At 48.0% G+C, this 13,721-nt stretch overlaps 1 protein-coding gene and 1 pseudogene across 1 annotated transcript; both read right to left on the bottom strand.

Annotated features, from left to right (window-relative positions):
• Positions 1-487: 487 nt before the first annotated feature.
• Positions 488-7,142, bottom strand: LOC123171298 (chaperone protein ClpB1-like; annotated as a pseudogene).
• Positions 7,143-10,570: 3,428 nt separating this feature from the next.
• Positions 10,571-12,004, bottom strand: LOC123167284 (uncharacterized). The gene has a single exon (XM_044585120.1). It carries the CDS (start codon positions 11,931-11,933, stop codon positions 11,262-11,264), a length of 672 nt encoding a protein of 223 aa, XP_044441055.1. The 5' UTR covers positions 11,934-12,004; the 3' UTR covers positions 10,571-11,261.
• Between the last annotated feature and the right edge of the window lie 1,717 nt (positions 12,005-13,721).

Here is a 13,721-nt window from a genome sequence, read left to right as displayed (position 1 = left end):
TGGGGGTATCATACTTGGCTTGCCTCTATGTGAAGCTGGGCATATGAGCCATACTGGGCTGTAGTAGGAAAGGTAGCAGCACTCATGTCGGGTCTGAAGAGAAGTCAGAGCAAGCACCTTGTGCATCCTAAATACCTCCCATGCCGAAAGATCAACAAACTAGTGAGTATTGGACGTGCTAGGTTCACAGATTTTTTTTTTTTTTTTGCTACTAATGAGAAGGAGAAGAGGAAGGAGATTCAGGCCTCAACGTTATTGTAGCTAGTATATCACGTGGCATATATATAAGTAACAGATATGTGTATGTACGTGGGTGGAAGAAGTAGCACTAGATAGAGCAAAAAAAAAGTGTGAAGATTAGATATAGGGTAGTTCGAGTAAATTATGGGAAGGTCGAAGGACTGTCCATGAAGCCATCTTGTGTGAACCTTCGTATATAAGTACTGATGAATCGGGATGTTCTCATGGTGCGTTATAGTTAGTAGCCCAAGTGCGCTGCCTACTTGGGCTAGTCCTAATTTCCTTTTCTTAGCTTTGAGAGAATATATACTGAGTTAAGATGATAACACTAGATTCAATGATCTATGCTTGGATTGGGTGTAGTGACAATGTGTCTACAATAGGAAGTAGTTTTATCATCTCCATTTGCATGTCTACACTATAATTTCTACTGTGGTACAGCCTGATATATTCCTTAGCATTAGCATTTAGGTAGTTACTGCTATAAACTACGAGGCCGACCTGTTGAATCATCACGTACGTAGTATACACATGCCACTGATGAACGAGAAACTCGTCCGCCATAGCACAAAAAGATTCAGAAATCCCAAGCCGTCATGCCAAAGAAAGCTACGGAGTCTCGCAGTCACTGGGGAGTTGGATTGTTGCGTCTCGAATCTGACACCTTCGTCGCTACTTCAAACTTGAGCCCCTTGTCATTGGCAGCGTCAATGGAGACCGAGGAGCCTTCACCGATTTGTCCGCTGACAAGCATCTCGGAGAGATCAGTCATCACATTCTTCAGCAACCACCTCTTTACAGGCCTTGCGCCATACATCTGTGGGATAAATTAAGCATGGATGGTTACCAAAACATAAACATCGTTACCTTAAACATGGGACTAATATTGCCTCAGGTTTGAAAGGAAGCTGTGCTTACTGGGTTGTAAGACTCCAACAAAACCACGTCCAGCGCGGCATCGCTCGCAGATAAAGAGATACCCCTGCTAGCTACGCTGGCGACAACGCTCTTCATCTGGATTTTTACAATCTCCTTCAGATTGTCGCGCGACAGCGGCTCAAATATCACAATCTCACTCATTCTGTTGCGAAGCTCAGGTTTGAAGTGTTTCTGAACCTGCAAGAACAAATGTACATGGCATTAAGCATGTGTCTACTGGCGACTTCACAACAGCAGTCTCTTGTATACACAAACCTGTTGCATCACAAGGTCCCGTGCAGCTTCCATTGTGATTTTTCCAGCCATTCCTGCTGTTAGGTGCTCCGCTCCTAGATTTGAGGTCATAATGATGATGGTGTTCTTGAAATCTACGGTCCGGCCTTTCCCATCTGTCAACACACCATCATCCAGAAGTTGAATAAAAAGGTTCAACACCGATGGATCCGGCTTCCTCACCTCATCAAAAAGGATAACACTGTATGGACGTCTCCTGATTTTCTCCGTCAATTGTCCACCATCTTCATGCCCTTTATAACTTAAGAAGGAACAAATAAAGCCATTACTATCAGCCAAATTAAGGTATGATATGAGAAAGTAATGCAATGTTCAAAATGATATACAAATTAAACCTTGGAGGTGCTCCGATGAGACGCAGCACGGATCCCCTGTCAACATATTCAGACATGTCAAAGCGAACTAACATCTTCTCGCTGTCAAATAGCTGATCAGCAAGAGCTTTTGCAAGCTCTGTCTTTCCAACCCCAGTCGAGCCTAAGAAGAGAAAAGATCCTATCGGTTGGCCAGGTTGATCAAAGCCGGCTCTGGAACGTAACACTGCTTGTGCAACCAGATTTACAGCTTCATCCTGGCCAACAACTCGCTCCCGCAGTCTGCTCGCTAGGTGGATTAGTCTGTCCTTCTCCTCTTGGTCAAGCACAGTGACAGGAATACCAGTCCATTGGCTCACAACCTTCAAATAACAATGTTAAAATCTGCATAACAAGCATATCTCGTCGATCAAAACATTACAAAACTGTCATTAGGAAGAGAATGCCTACTTGTGCGACATGATTAGGGCAAACAATTGCCTCCTTCACTGCATTTTTAGAGCTACTCTGCAGAGTGATCACATTCTCTTCTTGATCACCAACTGGCATCATTGTTTTGGCTGCCGTGGCACCAGCCTCATCAATCAGGTCAATTGCCTTATCAGGAAATGGACAACCTACAGTAGACATCAATTAACTCCAACATATATACATTCTTGCCAATCATGGGAGCAAGTCGGCAGAAAGAAAGCACCTGCTCCATTAATTGATGCATCTGACACTATCATGAATTTGTTAAATACCGTATACATGATTTATACATTAGTTAAGCGAAACTAAACTGAATGTACAGGTTGCAACATGGGTGCTCCACATCAGTCTCATGCAATAATTTTGCCCTTCAATTGCACAGCAGAACAATTGAGCAGATAGTTTAATTAGCATGTGAGCTAGCTAGTGGACCTTAACAAGAATGAACATCTGACCGTAACCAATTAAAGATCATATATAGCCCTCTTTCTTCCCTTCATGTTTCATTAGATTTCCTATAATAAACTAGATGAGTTCATGCATCTACTAATCACCTCTGGAAACAAAAGGAATAAAATTAATTCCTCACCGCTGATGTAACGGGCAGCGAGCTGCACGGCAGCAACAAGAGCGGCATCTTGGATTTCTAAGCCGTGGTGCTGTTCATACTGCTGCTTTAGCGCCCGCAGCATGGCAATGGTGGCCTGTGCGCTAGGCTCCTCAACGTGCACCTTTCTGGAACCGCCGCTCGAGTGCGGCATCCTTCTCAATGTACTTACGGTAATTATCAAAAGTCGTCGCACCCACACAGCGGATACGACCACGGGCCAACGCCGGCTTCAGCATATTGGCAGCATCCTGGCATCCCCCCATCCCATCACCGGCACCAAGAAGCATGTGCATCTCGTCGATGAAGAGAACTATCTTGCCGCCTGAGTCCTCCGCCTGCTTTATCACGCCTTTTATGCGTTCCTCGAACATGCCACGGGACACAGTCCCAGAAACCATCGCCGTGAGATCAACCTCCACGACGCGTGCCCCGGCGAGTGCCGCAGGGACCTTCCCGGCAGCGATGCGCTGTGCAAGGCCCTCGGCGATGGCTGTCTTGCCGACTCCTGCAGCACCGATCAGCACAGCACAGTTCTTGGTCTTGCGGCAGAGGATGGAGACAACACGGTCTATCTCGCTGTCGCGGCCGACCACCGGGCTGGCAGCCTGCTTGCTGCCGGTCATGTCACGGCCGTAGCTGCGCAGGCACGAGTTGCGCTCGTAGTACCTCCAAGCTGCCCAGGACAAACCGAAGGCTGCTCCAACACAGAGAGCGCTCTCCACCCCTCGGACACCATAACCCAGGTCCCAAGCCGAGTATCGTAGATTGCAGTCGCCTTCATAGGGTGATGGTGAATTGGTGATGGTGATGAAAAGACCTAACCTGAGCAACGAAAATGCACTGCAATAATAATAATAATTCAACCTATGTAGTATATTGCAGAAGTATCGGACTTCACATTGTATTACATGGCGGAGTTGTAACAAAATTTCTTGTTCTGTTTTGCTTTGAAACCGAGTTGTGATCAAAATTTGGTTTTTAGGGACTGTTCAAAAAAAAATCTGCTGAGAGGCAGGACTCCAAGATTAACAGGGGCGAACTTATATTAACTTACACAAATATCCTCTCGATTAATCAGCAAAAGTGTGACAAGAGGAACATTGGGATTTGAGGGGCGATTTTCTTTTTTTACCAGAGTCGTGGCCGCCGCCGCCCGCTCCTGTCCTCAGTGCCCACCGCTCCGCCGCTCCTCCAAGAGGCCCTCGTCAGCTTCTCCGCTGCTTTCCAGGAGCGAGCTGCCGTCGCCTCGATCTGGTCCGGCGAGGTCAGGTGCCTTACCTCCGGCGGCGGCAGCTTGAGCTCGAGTCCCAGCCAGCCTGGTCTGGTCACCACCAGCAATTGGGCCCCGAGGCTTTCTACCGCGGTCAGCTAGATAGTCCAACTGCGGACTTCAGCCCACAAACCCGATGGCCTTTTGTACTGCGGAGCTTTTTCTTCTTCTTCCATTTTTCACATTTTTCTTTTATTTTTACTTTTTTTTACTTTTACTTATGTATCGAAATAATTTCAACATATATTTTATAAAAATAAATTTACATTCAGTACTTAGAAATTTTAATCATGTATTTTAAAAATGTTAAATGTGTAGAAAAATTGTTATGATGTGTAAAAAATGTACATTATGTAAAAAAATATTAAACATTTATTTAGAAAATAATACATTCATATAGGAAAAATGTTCGTGACGTATACAAAAAATTAGACATAAAAATGCATTTAAGACAATGTTAATCATGTATTTAAAAATGTTACACATGTGTATAAAAAGCTGTTAATGATGTATAAAAGCGTACAATGTGTATAATAAAGTAGCCACAAAAAATATGTATTTCAAAATTTAATCATGTGATAGAAAAATGTTAAATGTCTGTATAAAAAATGTCCCCATTGTATACAGAAAATGTATACTGTGTAATAAAAATCGTCGACATAAAAAACATATATGTTTAAAAACATGTTAATCATGTATTTCAAAAGAATGTTCAACGTGTAAACTAAAAATGTTTCATGTATTTGGAAAAAATGTTAACTGCGTATAAAATATATATTCATGTTTTATATGAAAAGGGAAAGAAAAAACGATGGAAACCAAAAGAGAAGGGGGCTGCTACGCGTCGGACGACGGATCTTTTTAAAAGATCCGCCGCCTCGCGAGCCATCGGATATGACAAAATCAATCAGCTGAACGTCTTTCTCTTCTTTGCAACAATGATCTTGTCATGGAAACAGTTGTAACGGAGATTGTGTTGCGGAGTTTTATGCAACATAGGTTGTGTTGCGGGAATATATTTTTTGCAACATAGGTTGTGTTGCAGAAAAAAATTCCTGTCTTCACTTTTTTTGCAACAAAGGTATTGTTGTAGAAAGTTTTTGCAAATGGGGTGATTGCAGATTTTTTTTTCTTGGTCTTCATCTCTATATGGTGTTACGGAAGACAGTTTTGCAACATCACTGATGTTTCTGCGACAAACTGGATGTTGCAAAACAAAACGCCACCTTCGTTCACCGTGAGCCTATTGGATAGTGGTGAGGGAGGAGCGGCGCTGCCCGCCCCCGCCATCACGCCGCCTCCGGCGAGCCCTAAACCCCCGACTAGGTCGCCTCGCCACCATCCTCCTCTTCTGCAACGTGGACGCCATTGGTTGCCGCTGAGGCACTTGCGTATAGAAGAGAGATCAGGGAAGAGATAAGATTAGGGAGAGAGATGTGTGTGGTTCAATAGGCCACGTGTCTATCAAGGGAGGCGGCGAACGTCGTGCTATATCCACCGGTTGAGTGATAACCTTTTCGAAAAGAGAAACAAAGAAAATCAAAAAGGTACAATGGAAATGGAAGAAAAATAAAAAGGAAAAAACAAAGAAACCAATAAACGGAATGGTTGTGAAATTCAAGAAAGAAACAAAGAAAAACTAAAGCATGAAGACACAAAGAAAAGAAAAGGCAAAAAAAGTGGAAACCATGAAGAAATAAGAAAAACAAAGTGAAAAAAGGAAAAATGAGTGAAAACCATGTAAGAAACAAAGAAAACTAACAAAAAAGGAAACAAAAAACTAAAGAAAACCAGTGAAGAAACAGGAAAAGAAAAGCAAAAAAGAAAGAAGAAAAAAGGATACTTTCTTGCGGAAATAGTTGACCATGAGCCTCGATCGGAAGATACTTTCTTGCGGAAATAGTTGACCAACTGACTTTGAAAGAAAACATGAATCTAAAAAAATTGAAAAATTGAAAAAATATTAAGAATTTAAACAAGGTTCACAACATTTGAAAAAGTTCATTAATTTTAATCATATATTCATTGGCTAGTCATTGTATAGAAGTTTACTACTAAATCACAATATTGTCTAGAAGTTACAATGTCATAAAATCATTCTTGCATATTGTGGAAGAGTGCAACTTCTAGGCAATATGTGTGTAAGTTTTTAATATCATTTGATTAGATTTTTTTTTCTTCATTTCCTTTTTTAAGGTAATATCAATGCCCTTGATTTATTCTACCTTAGAATGACTTTCTCCCCTTTTTGCTTTTTTAGTTTATTATTGCGTGTACCCAAAAAAAAGTTGATTGCAGGCATCATACATATGTTTATAAGCGAGTCACATCGTAATTTTATAGAGTATATTGGAAGTTGTATGTGGTTTATTTCTAGGGACAATTCCATTTCTCCCCCTAACTTGAACCCACACCTGGCATTTGCCCCTAAATTTCGAGTATGCTCAAAAATACCCCTCTTCCATCAAGTGTCCTTATAGAAATGCCCCTCCGTACAACTTCCGTCTGGTCAAAGGCCTTTGACCGTCTCTGAGACATTTTTCAGATATTTTGCCCCTTCTGACAGATGGGACCACACATTGTTGTTTCTTTATTATGTAAAACATTATTTACCAGATTATTGGAAGGGGGGTCCACTGGTCAGCATCTAAAATACTAACTACTCTATATTGGTTAAGAACTAGTAATTGTGTTTAGCCCTAATTTAACCTCACACGGGCACATCCGACGAGTGTGCAGCATGCCAGGTGTGGGCTCAAGTTAGGGGGAGAAATGGAATTGTCCCTTATTTCTATCCATCTCTACATTCTTGAATGTTAAAGTTAACTAGAGGATACTGGCGAAAGCCGCGCACCACCCAACGCGCCTTGTAGTGCTCGAGAGAGCCGTCGGGGCGAGTCTTGTGGCAGAAGACCCACTTGCCAGTGATGACATTGGCACGGGGAGGCCGCGGGACAAGCTTCCACGTACGGTTGCACTGCAGGGCGTCAAACTCCTCACGCATCGCAGCTAGCCAGTTCGGATCCCGAAGGGCTGCGCGAGCAGAGGTGGGGAGCGGAGACGGTGCCGAGGTAGACGCAGCACACGCGTACTCGTCAGACGTGTAGCACGTGCTAGGACGAAGTGTCCCAGTCCGAGCCCGGGTGACCGCACTGGTGAGGGGTGCGGCCGCGACGACGGGGGCCGGCCGAGGGGACCATGGCGGCAGGGGGCGCCGAGGAGGCCGCGGTGGGGGCCGCGACGACGGGGGCGGCCGAGGGGGGCGCGGCAATGGGGGCCGCGGTGACAGGGTCCGCCGGCGCGGGTAGCGCTGGCAGGGCCGAGCCTAGTACGCGGCTGGGCGGTTCGCCAGAGGAGGAGGCAGGGGCGAACCGCGCCGCGGGAGACGCCGGGGGTGACGGTACCTGCTGAAACGGGAACACCATCTCATCAAAGTACACATGCCGTGAAGTGAAAACGCGGTGGGACACTGGATCATAGCACCGGTAGCCTTTGGTGCTGGGAGGATAACCAAGGAAGATGCACGGAAGCGACCGGGGAGCGAGTTTGTGAGAAGCAGTGGACGCAGTGCTAGGATAATAGAGACACCCGAAAATGCGAAGGCCATCATAAGATGGAACCGCACCAAAGAGGAGCTGGTGAAGAGTGTAGTTCCAGCGCGAACGACACAGGCGAATGTTAATAAGGAGGCTGGCGGTCGCGAGCGCGTCCGGCCAGAACCGAGGAGGCACATAGGAGTGGAAGAGCAACGTGCGGACACAGTCATTAAGAGTGCGAATGACGCGCCCGGCGCGACCATTCTGCTGTGACGTGTAGGGACAAGTGAGGCGAAAAATGGTGCCGTGGGACGCAAGAAGATTGCGGACGGCGATGTTGTCAAACTCCTTGCCGTTGTCAGTTTGCAAGGCGAGAATAGGACGACCGAACTGTGTGGTGACATATGAATAAAAGGTTGTGAGTGTGGCAAGAGTGTCGGACTTGCGACGGAGAGGGAATGTCCACACATAATGAGTAAAATCATCCAATATCACCAAATAGTATAAGTAGCCCGTGTTGCTCGCAACCGGGGACGTCCAAACATCACTATGCAATAACTGAAACGGAAAGGTGGAAATGTTTGTAGACTCGCTAAAGGGGAGACGAACGTGCTTGCCAGGACGGCAAGCCTCACAAGTGTGGTCGTCAACCTTATTACATGAGAAAGAAAAACTCTGAAGAATCTGACGCATAACGGTGGAGTTGGGATGACCTAGGCGGGCGTGCCAAAGATCGACACTAGCGGCAAAGGCGGCGGGACGACGGGTGGTGGTGGCGCCGGAGGGATGCACCGGGTAAGCTCGTCCGGGCTGTCACATCGGTGGAGTACCATCCGTGTACGGGCGTCCTTCACAGAAAAGCCGATATCGTCAGATTCAACAGTGATAGAATTCTCACGAGCAAGACTACAAACAGAAAGTAGATTAGTGACTAAGTTATGAGACCCAAGAACATTAGACATGTTAACGGGAGTAGAAGTAGAAGGAAATGACATATGACCGACATGTGTAATGGGTAGGGAGGAACCGTTACCAACGGTGATGCGAATGGGAGTATGAACAGGAGTGGCAGACGTGAGGTTACCGGGATGAGCAGTCATGTGAGCAGTGGCGCCCGAGTCCATGTACCAGTCACCACCACCACCGTAGGAACTCGGTGACGGGGCGGAGTGCAGGGCAGCAAGAAGGGCCGGGTCCCACGGTGGCGGCACATGGGGAGGGAGAAACCCTCCGTAGGCCGGCACAGGAGCGGCGCCGTAGGCGGGCGTGGGCGCGGTGCCGTAGACGCTGTAGGGAGCGGCGTTCTACGCGGTGAAGAGCGCCTGGTGGCTCGCCAGCCGAGGCCCGAGGATGCCCGGAGCGGGGGCCCGAGGAACCGGCATCAAGTACGCGTGTACGACGCCCGTCCACGGGTTGGTGCCGTAAGTCCAGGGCGGGGTGGCCTGCTGCTGCTGCTGCTGACGAGGGGCCCCCCTGCGCCTGTTTGCGACCGCCCCCGCGGCGGTTGCCGCGGCGCCCGCCACTGTACTGCGGCTGCTGGGGGGCAGCGGGTGGGGCGGGTGGCGCGAGCGGGAGGGGGTAATACCCCGGAGGCGCGGGTGGCGCCGGCTGGTGACGGGGCGCGGGCGGGGCGGCTGGTGGAGGAGCACCACGCGAGGTGCCAGCGGCGAGGGCGTGGTGCTGCACGCGCTTCTTGACCACCTTCATCCGGTGCTCCTCCAACCGCAAGTATGCCACGAACTTGGGGAAGGAGGGCTCCGGTATGAGGGAGGGGTTGGAGGCAGCGTTACCGAAGTCCTCGTTGAGGCCGTCGGTGAGCGTGCTGAGGAGGAGGTCGTCATCAACCTTGGCGCCAATGTCACGGAGCTCATCCGCCAACGTCTTTAGGCGGCGGCAGTAGTCATCGATGGACTGATCATCCTGATGACAGTCAAAAAATTCCTGCTGCAAAAACACGCGGTGCTGAAGCTTGTTGTCGGTGAAGAGGTCATTGAGCTTGACCCACACGACACGGGCGTCATCACCATATCTCACGACCGTGTGAAACAGGTCCTTTGAGATGGTGGTGAAGAACCACCGGATGAGCGTGGCGTCGATCGCGGTCCACTCGGAGTCGCCCACCATGGCACGGGAGTCGACGGAGCCGTCAACGTGATCCTCAAGGTTGTTCTCGCGGAAGAGCAGCGAGAAGTACGTCTTCCACGCGAAGTACGTGGCATCGATGGCGTCGAGGATGACGGGAACGCGGTCGTGGATGTTGATGTCGCGGATGTTAGTGGGGTCCGGTCCAGCGAAGGGGTTGGAGTAGGAGGAGGCGGAGGAAGACATGGCGGTGATGCGGCGCGGCAGAGGTGTGGCGCAGCGATGCAGGCGAGCATCGGCGTCGAGCGAAGCTAGCGAGCGGCGCGAGCGATGCGATCGGGATCAGCTGGCGGGCGCACAGTGCGGTTAGCGAGCGAAGCTAGTGGTGCGGCGCGTGGCAGGAAGCAAGCGGACACACGACGCGGGTAGCGAGGCGGGATGGGGTGGCACGGGTGGCTAGCGGGAGCGGCTGGCTGGCGGACGGCGCGGGTAGCGAGGCGGGATGGGTGGCTAGCTGCGAGACGGGATGAGGCGCGATGCGACCGGGATTGGCTGGCTGTGCACGACGCGACTAGAGAGATGGAGATCGGGCAGGCGGCTAGCGGGAGTGGGCGTCGCGGCGCGGGGAGGCGGCAGCGGCGTGGGGCAGCGGCAGATCGCGGCGGCGGCGGCGGCTAGGGTTAGGCGGAAGCGGGAGAGGATCGACTTGCGATAGATACCATGTAGAGAATGATTTGGTGCATCGATGATTGATTGATCGTGCACTAGGCACATATATATAGGTACAAGAGGTGCGATCGGTGTCTTGTCTCCCAAGATACAAGTAAATACAGAGGGAGAGAGACACTACAGGTGCGGCATACAAAACCCAGACCTACGTACATGTACACTTGCATGTTCAACAGATACCATGCGTCTTGCTGCGGTAATTGATTAATAAAAATTTGGGTGGATAACGTAAGAACCAAATTAAAAATACATATGACTTACTATATTTGATCATGTATAATGTATAGTTGCAAAAATATTTATTGAATATAAGTAGAGTAATTTATAGAAAACATTTTTCCATACATGGTTAGATAGAGAAAAACGTTATGCCAGCTTGCATGTGTAGATAGAGAAAAAAGTAGTAGCACGGAGTGAAAAGAAAAATGACTTACACCAAATAGAAAACTCAGGTGACTTACCAATAGACGAGCCATATAGTTAAGAACATGTGTATACGACTGTCCATATATATACTTCAGGGGAAAGGACTCCTATGATCTTCTAACCCAAAACAAATCAATGGGTCGATGAAGGTAAATTAAGAATGAGGAACCAAACAACGTAATATCTGTTGGTTCCTCTGGGCTCCTTCCACTGCTCAGCTCAGTCCTCAGTATACCCTACGTGCCAACAAACATGCACAGTTTATCTGCATGCATATGCATGCACGTACATATATATAGATGCTAGCCATGCATCTAGACTCTAGATATACGTACATGGATCGAGAATCTCTAGAAGGCCTTGGCCTTGTAGTTGTGGTGGTGGTGGTAGCTGCACAGGTCCTGCAGCTTGTTCCATGACTCCTCCCTCTGCATCTTGAGCTGCTTGTAGAAGTTGCCGATGAAGGCGTCGGCCTTGGCGTAAAGTTCCTGCTTGCTCATGAGATCCCCGGAGGAGGCGTCTACCTTGCACCTTTGCCGCCCTTCCTTGTCGTGGAGCGTCTTTGACGTCGCGTCCACGACCTCGCCGGCGTCATGGGGGTCCAGGCTCCCGATGAAGAAGATGCTCGCCCTGGACGGGACTTTCTTGATCGTCTCCTTCAGTTTCTTGGCCACGGCCACGACGTTGTTGACAGCACCACGATCTGCAAGCAGATTTACCTCCCTGAGTCGTCCTGGCAAGGGGGCCGCCATGATCGGCGGCTGTGAAGTGACAAGGTGGTGATGGTGGTTGGGAGTTACAGCAGCAGCAGGGGCAGGGGCAGGAGGCTGGGCTGTTAAGTTGCTCCGGCTTGAGACGGAGATGATGCCGGCCTGGACACCAAGGCCGACGACGAGGGCGTTGAAGAGGAGGTAGAGATAAGGGGCCCTCAGAGAAGGAGGCACCATGGGGACGAGGAGGAAGAGGAGGAGGAGCGCTGCTATCTTGGCCAGCTGGGGCAACCTGACATTCGTCTGTTCCATAACAGCTATTAAGTGGAGAAGAGGCTAGAACGTACTACGTGCTGTGGTATGGCAGCTAGCTAGGAGAGAAGGATCGGAGTAGTGTAGTATTGGCCTCTAGTCCCTGGCCGTGTATTTATAGACTGCACGACCGTGGTGGGTAGCTAGCTAGCCTCCGCGTTCACATGAAAATTGATTTTGGAGGCCGAGCTTCGGAGAGGCCTCCATTTGCAATTTTTAAATTTCATATTTTTATGTTTTATAAAATAATTGAAAAGATACAAATATAAATGGAGGCATAATATACACGTGTGTAAATTTTCTGAACGGAATACATTGAAATGAGGTTGTTAAAAAATCTGGGACCTATCAACATATGATATTAGCTATTCATTCTCAAAGTCCATGAATTTGTTTTTTTACAGGTCGCATGTCAAGTTATTTCATCGTGAATTTTTACACACATATACATTTCATCCTTGTACACTTGAATGCATATTTTTAGATTTTTTCAATTATTTTTAGATTTTTTCTGAAATCAAAAAGTTTGAATTTTGAATTTTTCAAAAATTTCGGGCTCCATGTCGCCTGGTCACCAAAACGCCCCACTCCTCTTCACAAATATAAGATGTTCTGCTAACCTTTTTTCTAAATCGGATGTGTATAAACATATTTTATATGTCGTTCATTCATTTCAGTATATATGTAGCCCATATTACCATATCTAAAACATCTTATATTTGTGAACGGAGGGACTAGTAGACAACGAAGGGTCGGAGAAGATAAGCTCGAGGTGGTTTCTTACGTCGGATCTGAGAGCGAAATGCTAAGCTTTTGCGTCGTTGCATCAACGGCGACATGAACAGATGCCATGTGAGCTACGCCCAAAAGATCGACATGGCACTGGAGGTAGGAATAGTAGCTCTTTCCGATCGGGCGACGGTGATGCGCGCGTGTTGTGGAGCCACGTAGGGCATGGCCGGTGGGATATTCCAGCCGGCCGGGCGCTTTCTCGTGAATCCTGATGGAGGGTGGGATTTCATTCGCTGCTACGTAGTAGTACATTTGTATTGCATTTGCATGTCGGCTAGCGCTCCCACCTTGTACGTCCTGTCCGTATGTTGACATGCATGGTCCCGTGAGTAACCTTTTTATCCTGCATTTACCTTTCACTCCTGCTTTTTTATCGCTACTTTACAACCATCTGTACGCGTGGGTGGTGATGAATTAATGTGGCAAATATCGATACGGCAACTGTAACGAGCGAACGTGCTCGCGGATGAGCCACCAACTTCACTCGGGTGAATATCTGGTGTTGCGGTTGCACCTAAGGTAAGCTCACGTGCTTCCGTGCAAGCTCGGCCGTTAGATCTTGATCCAGTGGACATTATAGGAGCCCTTGGACCTACACCTAATTAAGGAACACTCCAGGATATTTCTTTTTTTTCAATTTTTCCAAAGCACCTACGATGTTCGTAGGAGAAAGTCCAACGGCCGAGCTCCCGCAGCAGCACGTGAGCTTAGGTGCTCCCGGAGCACCAGATATTTTCCCCACTCAAACTCCCTTTCAACATATGGATTGGGATCAAGAGTAACCTCTAGCACGAGGGAGTTGTAGATAGTACACCGTAAATGTTGATTAGATCACTGATTCTCAATCCAATGGTTGCAAAAGGTGGTTATGTCATTGGTACTCTCCATCGATGACTTTTCTCCCTATAAAGTTATTAAAAGTCAATCTTCCTAACCTTAGGGTATGCTGAACATGGACTATATGCTACTTGTTTACCTTTTTATTTATCTTAATGT

Source organism: Triticum aestivum, chromosome 7D, assembly GCF_018294505.1.
Source record: "Triticum aestivum cultivar Chinese Spring chromosome 7D, IWGSC CS RefSeq v2.1, whole genome shotgun sequence".
NCBI classification, from domain to species: Eukaryota; Viridiplantae; Streptophyta; class Magnoliopsida; order Poales; family Poaceae; genus Triticum; species Triticum aestivum.
The sequence above is the reverse complement of the archived record's forward strand: the minus strand, read 5'-3'. Positions and strand labels throughout refer to the sequence as shown.